General features: G+C 50.2%; 1 protein-coding gene across 1 annotated transcript; it reads left to right on the forward strand.

The window, feature by feature from the left end:
- The first annotated feature begins 1,886 nt into the window (after window positions 1-1,886).
- On the forward strand, window positions 1,887-11,117 carry LOC119941475 (NADH dehydrogenase [ubiquinone] 1 subunit C2-like). Its single transcript, XM_038761934.1, has 3 exons — window positions 1,887-2,157; window positions 6,369-6,512; window positions 10,971-11,117. Exons 1-3 carry the CDS (start codon window positions 1,992-1,994, stop codon window positions 11,018-11,020), a joined length of 360 nt encoding a protein of 119 aa, XP_038617862.1. The 5' UTR covers window positions 1,887-1,991; the 3' UTR covers window positions 11,021-11,117.
- Window positions 11,118-11,472: the final 355 nt, after the last annotated feature.

Below are 11,472 nucleotides of genomic sequence, written 5' to 3' on the forward strand. Positions count from 1 at the left end.
GTGCTGCCGTTTGGCCAGCAATAATAATAATGATGGCATTTGTTAAACGCTTACTTTGTGCAAAGCACTGTTCTAAGCGCTGGGGAGGTTACAAGGTAACCTGGAGAACGGTGCTGCCGTTTGGCCAGCAATAATAATAATGATGGCATTTGTTAAACGCTTACTTTGTGCAAAGCACTGTTCTAAGCGCTGGGGAGGTTACAAGGTAACCTGGAGAACGGTGCTGCCGTCCAATAATAATATTGGAGAATAATCCAATAATATTGGACAATATTATTATTATTATTAACAATCCAATAATAATATTGGAGAAGCAGCGTGGCTTGGTGGAAAGAGTGCGGGCTTTGGAGTCAGACGTAATGGGTTTGAATCCCGGCTCCGCCACATGTCTGCTGTGTGACTTTGGGCAAGGCACTTCACTTCTCTGAGCCTCAATTACCTCATCTGTAAAAATGGGGATTAAGACTGTGAGCCCCCCGTGGGACAACTTGATCACATTGTATCCCCCCCAGTGCTTAGAACAGTGCTTTGCACATAGTAAGCGCTTAATAAATGCCATCATTATTATTATCATTATAACTGCTATTATTATAGCGATCGAATATTATAGCGATCTTCCTTCAAGGCCCTACTGAGAGCTCACCTCCTCCAGGAGGCCTTCCCAGACTGAGCCCCTTCCTTCCTCTCCCCCTCGTCCCCCTCTCCATCCCCCCACCTTACCTCCTTCCCTTCCCCACAGCACCTGTATATATGTATATATGTCTGTACATATTTACTACTCTATTTATTTATTTTACTTGTACCTATCTATTCTATTTATTTTATTTTGTTAGTCTGTTTGGTTTTGTTCTCCGTCTCCCCTTTTAGACTGTGAGCCCACTGTTGGGTAGGGACCGTCTCTATATGTTGCCATCTTGTACTTCCCAAGCACTTAGTACAGTGCTCTGCACACGGTAAGCGCTCAATAAATACGATTGATTGCCTCTGTGATCTCACCTGTCAAATGGGGATGAAGACTGTGAGCCCCCCGTGGGACCACCTGATCCCCTTGTAACCTTCCCTTATATGTATATATGGTTGTACATATTTATTACTCTGTTTATTTATTTATTTATTTATTTTACTTGTACATTTCTATCCTACTTATTTTATTTTGTTGGTATGTTTGGTTCTGTTCTCTGTCTCCCCCTTTTAGACTGTGAGCCCACTATCGGGTAGGGACTGTCTCTATGTGATGCCAATTTGTACTTCCCAAGCGCTTAGTACAGTGCTCTGCACATAGTAAGCGCTCAATAAATACGATTGATTGATTGATTGATTGATTGATTCCCAGCGCTTAGAACAGTGCGTTGCACATAGTAAGCGCTTAATAACTGCTATTATTATTATTATAGCGATCTCCAATCTATTCTATTTATTTTATTTTGTTAGTCTGTTTGGTTTTGTTCTCTGTCTCCCCCTTCTAGGCTGTGAGCCCACTGTTGGGTAGGGACCGGCTCTAGATGTTGCCAGCTTGGACTTCCCAAGCGCCTAGTACAGTGCTCTGCACACAGTAAGCGCTCAATAAATACGATTGATTGATTGATGAATGATGGGCGTGCGCGCGGAGGGACGCTCGCCAAGGGGGCGGGTGCGCACGCGCGGGTGGGCGCTCGCGGATGGGGGCGGGTGCGCACGCGCGGATGGACTCTCGCCGAGGGGGCGGGTGCGCACGCGCGGAGGGACACTCGCGGCTGGGGGCGGGTGCGCACTCGCGGATGGGGGGCGGGCGCGCACGCGCGGAGGGACCCTCGCCGAGGGGGCGGGTGCGCACGCGCGGGTGGGCGCTCGCGGCTGGGGGGGGGGTGCGCACGCGCGGAGGGACGCTCGCCGAGGGGGCGGGTGCGCAGGCGCGTTGTCCCGTGCCCTTGAGCGGCGGCCCGGCCGGCGGTCGGAGGTGAGAGGTCGGAGGTGAAAGGTGAAAGGTCAGGGCGGCGGTCCGGCGGGCGAAGATGAGCGTGCGGCCGGGGTCGGTGCCGCTGCAGTTCCTTCCGGAGCAGGCCCGGAGCCTGCCCCCGCCCCGCCTCAACGACCCGCGCCTCCTCTACATCGCCTTCATGGGATACTGCGCCGGCATCCTCAACAACGCCGTGCGGAGGAGGCCCGTCTTCAAGGCCGGTGAGACACGGACACACGGACACGGACACACACACCCGACCGGGCTTCTAGACTGTGAGCCCGCTGTTGGGCAGGGACCGTCTCTAGATGTTTCCAACTTGGACTTCCCAAGCGCTTAGTACGGTGCCCTGCACACAGGAAGCGCTCAATGAATACGATTGATTGATTGATTGATTGATTGACCGGCCGGGCACCTCAACAACACCGTGCGCAGGAGGCCCGTCTTCAAGGCCGGTGAGTGAGAGACAGACAGACAGACAGACAGACACACACACACACACACACCCCCGACCGGGCTTCTAGACTGTGAGCCCGCATTTGGGCAGGGACCGTCTCTCGATGTTGCCCACTTGGACTTCCCAAGCGCTTAGCACAGTGCTCTGCACACAGGAGGCGCTCAATAAATACGATTGATTGATTGACCGGCCGGGCTCCTCAACAATGCCGTGCGCAGGAGGCCCGTCTTCAAGGCCGATGAGACTGAGACACACACACACACACACACACACACACACACACACCCCTCCCCCCCACTCCACCACCACCCCCGACCGGGCTTTTAGACTGTGAGCCCGCTGTTGGGCAGGGACCGTCTCTCGATGTTGCCAACTTGGACTTCCCAAGCGCTTAGTACAGTGCTCTGCACACAGTAAGCGCTCAATAAATACCATTGATTGATTGATTGACCGGCCGGGCTTCTCAACAACGCCGTGCGCAGGAGGCCCGTCTTCAAGGCCGGTGAGACACGGACCACACACACACACACACACACACACACACACACACCCCGACCGGGCTTCTAGACTGTGAGCCCGCTGTTGGGCAGGGACCGTCTCTCGATGTTGCCAACTTGGAATTCCCAAGCGCTTAGCACAGTGCTCCGCACACAGGAGGCGCTCAATAAATGCGATTGATTGATTGACCGGTGAGCCCACTGTTGGGTAGGGACCGTCTCTAGATGTTGCCAGCTTGGACTTCCCAAGCCCTTAGTACAGTGCCCTGCACACAGGAAGCTCTTAATAAATACGATTGATTGATTGACCGGCCGGGCTCCTCAACAACGCCGTGCGAAGGAGGCTCGTCTTCAAGGCCGGTGAGACTCAGACACACACACACACACACACACACACACACACACACACACACACACACACACACACACACACACACACACACACACACCCGACGGGGCTTTTAGACTGTGAGCCCACTGTTGGGCAGGGACCGTCTCTAGATGTTGCCAACTTGGACTTCCCAAGCGCTTAGCACAGTGCCCTGCACAGAGGAGGCGCTCAATAAATACGATTGATTGATTGATTGACCGGCCGGGCTGCTCAACAACGCCGTGGGCAGGAGGCCCGTCTTCAAGGCCGGTGAGACTCAGAGACAGACAGACAGACAGACACACACACACACACACACACACACACACACACACACACCACCGGGCTTCTAGGCCGTGAGCCCGCTGTTGGGCAGGGACCGTCTCTCGATGTTGCCAACTTGGACTTCCCAAGCGCCTAGTACAGTGCCCTGCACGCAGTAAGCGCTCAATAAATACCATTGATTGATTGATTGACCGGCCGGGCTTCTCAACAACGCCGTGCGCAGGAGGCCCGTCTTCAAGGCCGGTGAGACACGGACACCACACACACACACACACACACACACACACACACACACACACACACACACACACACACACACACACACACACACACACACACACACACACACCCCCACACCCCCGACCGGGCTTCTAGACTGTGAGCCCGCTGTTGGGCAGGGACCGTCTCTCGATGTTGCCAACTTGGAATTCCCAAGCGCTTAGCACAGTGCTCCGCACACAGGAGGCGCTCAATAAATGCGATTGATTGATTGACCGGTGAGCCCACTGTTGGGTAGGGACCGTCTCTAGATGTTGCCAGCTTGGACTTCCCAAGCCCTTAGTACAGTGCCCTGCACACAGGAAGCTCTTAATAAATACGATTGATTGATTGACCGGCCGGGCTCCTCAACAACGCCGTGCGAAGGAAGCTCGTCTTCAAGGCCGGTGAGACTCAGACACACACACACACACACACACACACACACACACACACACACACACACACACACACACACACACACACACACACACACACACACACACACACACACCCCCCCCCCCCCCCCCCCCCCCCCCGACGGGGCTTTTAGACTGTGAGCCCACTGTTGGGCAGGGACCATATCTCGATGTTTCCAACTTGGACTTCCCAAGCGCTTAGTACAGTGCCCTGCACGCAGCAGGCGCTCAGTAAATACGATTGATTGATTGATTGACCGGCCGGGCTCCTCAACAATGCCGTGCGAAGGAGGCCCGTCTTCAAGGCCGGTGAGACTCAGAGACAGACACACACACACACACACACACACACACACACACACACACACACACACACACACACACACACACACACACACACACACACACACACACACACACACACCCGCCCCCCCCGACCGGGCTTTTAGACTGTGAGCCCGCTGTTGGGCAGGGACCGTCTCTAGATGTTGCCAACTTGGACTCCCCAAGCGCTTAGTACAGTGCTCTGCACACAAGAGGCGCTCAGTAAATACGATTGATTGATTGATTGACCGGCCGGGCTCCTCAACAACGCCGTGCGCAGGAGGCCCGTCTTCAAGGCCGGTGAGTGAGACACACACACACACACACACACACACACACACACACACACACCCCCACCACCACCAAGACAGGCACAGCGGGTATGTATAGATGCATACACCTCTTCGTACAGACTTATTACTCTATTAGTAATGATAATGATGATGGCGTTGCCTAAGCACCTGCTACGTTCAGATCAATCAATCGTATTTATTGAGCGCCTACTGTGTGCAGAGCACTGTACCAAGCGCTTGGGATGTCCAAGTTGGCAACATCTAGAGACGGTCCCTACACAACAGCGGGCTCACAGTCTAGAAGGGGGAGACAGAGAACAAAACCAAACAGACTAACAAAATAAATAGACTAGATATGTGCAAGTAAAATAAATAAATAAATAAATAGAGTAATAAATATGCACAAACATATATACATATATACAGGTGCTGTGGATAGATATGTACAAGTTAAATAAATAGAGTAATAAATATGCACAAACGTATATACATATATACAGGTGCTGCGGGGAAGGGGAAATGATCATGCAAAGCACTGTTCTGAGTGCTGGGGAGGTTATGAGGTGAGCAAGTGGGCCGTAGGGGGCTCACAGTCTTCGTCCCCATTTTAATAATAATAGTAATAACGGTGGCATTTGTTAAGGGCCTACTACGTGCAAGGCACTGTTCTAAGCGCCGGGGAGGTTACAGGGTGATCAGGTTTTTAGCCTGTAAGCCCACTGTTGGGTAGGGACTGTCTCTATATGTTGCCGATTTGTACTTCCCAAGCGCTTAGTCCAGTGCTGTGCACATAGTAAGCGCTCAATAAATACGATTGATGATGATGAGGTTGTCCCACGGGGGCTCACACATCCCCATTTGACAGATGAGGGAACCGAGGCCCAGAGAAGTGACTTGCCCAAAGTCCCACAGCTGACAGTTGTCAGAGCCGGGATTTGAACCCATGACCTCTGACTCCAAACCCCGGGCTCTTTCCACTGAGCCACGCTGCTTCTCCTGCGCTGAGTTAGCGCAGTTGGGGTGGGGGGGGAGCAGTAACGGTGGTCAGTCGGTGTTTTGGGGCGGCTCTATTTATTTATACTCTATTTATACTTTATACTCTATTTATTTTACTTAATAATCCCCACGCGCCCCCCAGCATTTCGGGTCTAGGCCGCCGTGTCTTCTAGACTGTGAGCCCACTGTTGGGTAGGGACCGTCTCTATATGTTGCCAACTTGGACTTCCCAAGAGCTCTGCACACAGTAAGCGCTCAATAAATACGATTGACGATGATGATGATTTATTTTATTTTATTAGTATGTTTGGTTTTGTTCTCCGTCTCCCCCTTTTAGACTGTGAGCCCACTGTTGGGTAGGGACCGTCTCTCTACGTTGCCAACTTGGACTTCCCAAGCGCTTAGTCCGGCGCTCTGCACACAGTAAGCGCTCAATAAATAGGATTGATCGATTGATTGATTGATTGATTTCCAGCCGTTCTGACCTTCCTTCGTCCCGGCCTTTCTGTGTCTGTCTCCCGTCGGACCCTCAGGGCTGCATCGCCAGCTCCTCTACGTGACGGCCTTCTGGTGCGCCGGCTATTTCATGGTGAAGCGTGAGAACTTCAAGTACGCGCAGCGGGATCAGGACATGTTCGCGTACATGGAGCGGTTTCCGGAGGACTTCCGAGACAAAGGTAGCCCGGGTGTCAAGCGGAGAGAGAGCGGCCATTTGTTCGTTAGTTCGTTCAGTCGTATTTAGGGAGCGCCTGCCGTGTGCCGAGCACTGTACTAAGCGCTTGGGAAGCGCAAGTTGGCAGACTGTGAGCCCGCCGTTGGGTAGGGACCGTCTCTAGACGTTGCCGACTTGGACTTCCCAAGCGCTCAGTCCAGTGCTCTGCACACAGTAAGCGCTCAATAAATACGATTGATCGATTGATTGATAGACAGTTCCTACCCAACAGCGGACTCACAGGCTAGAAGGGGGAGACGGATGACGAAACAAAACGTACTAACAAAATAAAATAAATAGGATAGATATGTACAAGTAAAATAAATAAATAAATAGACTAATCAATCAATCAGTCGTATTTACTGAGCGCTTACTGTGTGCAGAGCACTGTCGGACGTCTATACATATATACACGTGCTGTTTACATATCTATTGTATTTATTTTATTTTGTTAGTATGTTTGGTTTTGTTCTCTGTCTCCCCCTTCTAGACTGTGAGCCCACTGTTGGGTAGGGACCGTCTCTAGACGTTGCCGACTTGGACTTCCCAAGCGCTTAGTCCAGTGCTCTGCACACAGTAAGCGCTCAATAAATACGATTGATCGATTGATTGATGATAGCGAGACGGTTCCTACCCAACAGCGGGCTCACAGGCTAGAAGGGGGAGACAGACGACAAAACAAACATATTAACAACATAAAATAAATAGAATAGATATGTACAAGTAAAATAAATAAATAAATAGACTAATAAATATGTACAAACGTCTATACACATATACACGTGCTGTTTACATATCTATTCTATTTATTTATTTTATTTTGTTAGTATGTTTGGTTTGTTCTCTGTCTCCCCCTTTTAGACTGTGAGCCCACTGCTGGGTAGGGACCGTCTCTAGATGTTGCCGACTTGGACTTCCCAAGCGCTTAGTCCAGTGCTCTGCACACAGTAAGCGCTCAATAAATACGATTGATCGATTGATTGATAGCGAGATGGTTCCTACCCAACAGCGGGCTCACAGGCTAGAAGGGGGAGACGGACGACAAAACAAAACGTATTAACAAAATAAAATAAATAGAATAGATATGTACAAGTAAAATAAATAAATAGACTAATAAATATGTACAAACGTCTATACACATATACACGTGCTGTTTACATATCTATTCTATGTATTTATTTTATTTTGTTAGTATGTTTGGTTTTGTTCTCTGTCTCCCCCTTTTAGACTGTGAGCCCACTGTTGGGTAGGGACCGTCTCCGTATGTTGCCGACTTGGACTTCCCAAGCGCTTAGTACAGTAAGCGCTCAATAAATACGATTGATGATGATGATGGGGCGGGGGAGAAGGAAGAGAGGAAGGGGGCTGAGTGTGGGAAGGCCTCCTGGAGGAGGTGAGCTCTCAGTAGGGCTTTGAAGGGAGGAAGAGAGCTGGTTTGGCGGAGGGAGGGCGTTCCCGGCCTGGGGGAGGACGAACCGCCATGTGTGTGCCGTGTGACCTTGGGCGACTCATTTCACTTCTCTGGGCTTCAGTTTCTTCCATCTGTCAAGTGGGCATTAACGGTGAGCCCCATGTGGGACGGCGACTGTGTCCAGCCCAACTCTTTTGTAGCTACCCCACCACTCAGACTCCCAGACCGAGCCCCCTCCTTCCTCCTTCCCCTCCCCACAGCACCTGTATATCTGTCTGTACAGATTTATTACTCTATTTATTTTACTTAATAATAATAATAGCATTTATTAAGCGCCTACTATGTGCAAAGCACTGTTCTAAGCGCCGGGGAGGTTACAAGGTGATGAGGTCATCCCACGGGGTGCTCACAGTCTTCATCCCCATTTTAATAATAATGATAATGGTGGCATTTGTTAAGCGCCTACTACGTGCAAAGCACTGTTCTAAGGTTACAAGGTGATCATGTGGTCCCACGGCGGGGAGATCAATCAATCAATCAATCGTATTTATTGAGCGCTTACTGTGTGCAGAGCACTGTAGTAAGCGCTTGGGAAGTACACGTTGGCAACATATACAGACAGTCCCTACCCAACAGTGGGCTCACAGTCTAAAAGGGGGAGACAGAGGACAAAACCAAACATACTAACAAAATAAAATAAATAGAATAGATATGGACAAGTAAAATAAATAGAGTAATAGAGTAATAAATATGTACAAACATATATACATATATGTACAAACATATATACATAGATCACGGTCTTAATCCCCATTTTCCAGATGAGGGAACTGAGGCCCAGAGAATAATAATAATAATGATGATGATGGCTTTGTTAAGCGCTTACTATGTGCAAAGCACTGTTCTAAGCGCTGGGGAGGTTACAAGATCAGGTGGTCCCATGGGGGGCTCATAGTCTTCATCCCCATTATAATAATAATAATGGCATTTGTTAAGCGCCTACGACGTGCAAAGCACTGTTCTAAGCGCTGGGGAGATTACAAGGTGATGATGTGGTCCCACGGGGGGGATCACAGTCTTAATCTCCATTTTAATAATAATAATAACAATGGCATTTGTTAAGCGCCTGCTATGTGCAAAGCACTGTTCTGAGCGCTGGGGAGGTTACAAGGTGATCAGGTGGTCCCGCGGGGGGCTCGCAGTCTTAATCCCCATTTTAATAATAATAATAATAATAACGATGGCATTTGTTAAGCGCCTACTATGTACAAAGCACTGTTCTAAGCGCTGGGGAGATTACAAGGTGATGATGTGGTCCCACGGGGGGCTCACAGTCTTAATCCCCATTTTAATAATAATAATAATAACGATGGCATGTGTTTAAGTGCCTACTACATGCAAAGCACACCTACCAAATGCAAAGCACATATTCTATTTATTTTATTTATTGTTTTTATTTTATTTTGTTAATATGTTTAGTTTTGTTCTCTGCCTCCCCCTTCTAGACTGTGAACCCGTTGTTGGGTAGGGACTGTCTCTAGATGTTGCCAACTTGTACTTCCCAAGCGCTTAGTACAGTGCTGTGCACACAGTAAGCGCTCAATAAATACGATTGAATGAATGAATTTCACTTCTCTGGGCTCCAGTTTCTTCATCGGTCAAGTGGGAATTAACTGTGAGCCCCATGTGGGACGGCGACTGTGTCCAGCCCAACTCTTCTGTAGCTACCCCAGCGCTCAATACAGTGCCTGGCAACATAGTAAGCGCTTAATAAATTCATTCATTCATTCATTCAGTCGTATTTATTGAGTGTTTACTGGACTAAGCACTTGGGAAGTCCAAGTTGGCAACATATAGAGACAGTCCCTACCCAACAGTGGGCTCACAGTCTAGAAGGGGGAGACAGAGAACAAAACCAAACATATTAACAAAATATGCCACTGTTATTCTTAGTATTATATTATTCATTCATTCATTCAATCGTATTTATTGAGTGCTTACTGTGTGCAGAGCCCTGTACTAAGCGCTTGGGAAGTACAAGTTAGCAACATCTAGAGACGGTCCCTACCCAACAGCAGGCTCACAGTCTAGAAGGGGGAGACAGAGAACAAAACCATATTAATAAAATATGCCACTATTATTTTTATTATCATATTATTCATTCATTCATTCAATCATATTTATTGAGCGCTTACTGTGTGCAGAGCCCTGTACTAAGCGCTTGGGAAGTACAAGTTAGCAACATCTAGAGACGGCCCCTACCCAACAGCAGGCTCACAGTCTAGAAGGGGGAGACAGAGAACAAAACAAAACATATTAATAAAATATGCCACTATTATTCTTATTATTATATTATTCATTCATTCAATCGTATTGAGCGCTTACTGTGTGCAGAGCACTGTACTAAGCGCTTGGGAAGTACAAGTTGGCAACATCTAGAGACGGTCCCTACCCAACAGCAGGCTCACAGTCTAGAAGGGGGGAGACAGGCAACAAAACGAAACATATTACCAAAATAAAATCAATACAATAGATATGTACAAGTAAAATAAAATATAATTATTATTATCGTTCGAGTCCACGGCAGCTGGGTGGCCACACTGCCCCAGTGAGCACTGTGGGCTGGGCAAGCCCTAGGGACAACATCTCCTTGCCGGGTTGTCATCTTCTTCCTCGGGCACTTTACGCCGCTGCCGGAGACCCGGCGGCGGGGGCTTCTCGTTCCTCTCCGACTTCTTTTAGACTGTGAGCCCACTGTTGGGTAGGGACTGTCTCTATGTGTTGCCAATTTGTACTTCCCAAGCGCTTAGTCCAGTGCTCTGCACATCGTAAGCGCTCAATAAATACGATTGATGACGATGAGGACCCGGTCACCGGGAGGGGACGGGGGATGCGGAGGGGGAGGCCGGTGTCCGGGGACCGGAGCCGCGGTGCGGGCGGGACACCCTCCGTTGGGGGCTTTTCGGAAGCGGCCCAGACCAGTCTGACCAGTGCGCCGTTTTCCTTTTGTAGAAAAGAAAACGTACGGCGAGATTCTCGAGCCCTTCCACCCGATACGCTGAAGCTTCTCGCGGCTTCGGTGGTCCCCCGAGCCGGCGGGTCCCCCTCCGCGCGCGCAACATCACGCCTCCTGATTAAAATATCCAGTGGCCATCCCCAGCCTCCAGCATCTCTGTCTTTCTCCCTCTCCCCCCATCTCCCCAGCCCCCGGCAACCGGCGTTCGGACTTCCAGGCTTCATCCCCCCCTGGCTCGGGGACCAAGGGGGGACCCTCCTGGACCACGGTGGGGGGGGGGGGGGTCTCTGGGCTGCTGAGAGGTCACGGTCCGTGGTATCCCCGAGTCTATCCGTGGGGCCGCAGACTCGCCGCCGTCTGGTCCCCGTCCGTCTGTCTCCGTCCCGTCCCACCCACTGCGGAGGGGCGATGCCCGGTGCCCGCAGGCTGGCCGCCGCGGAAGATGGGCGCCAAGCACCCGTCCTCCCCCCTCAGCAAAATCACCGCCAGAAAGACGAG

The sequence above is a fragment of the Tachyglossus aculeatus genome, chromosome 20, assembly GCF_015852505.1.
Source record: "Tachyglossus aculeatus isolate mTacAcu1 chromosome 20, mTacAcu1.pri, whole genome shotgun sequence".
NCBI lineage: Eukaryota > Metazoa > Chordata > Mammalia > Monotremata > Tachyglossidae > Tachyglossus > Tachyglossus aculeatus.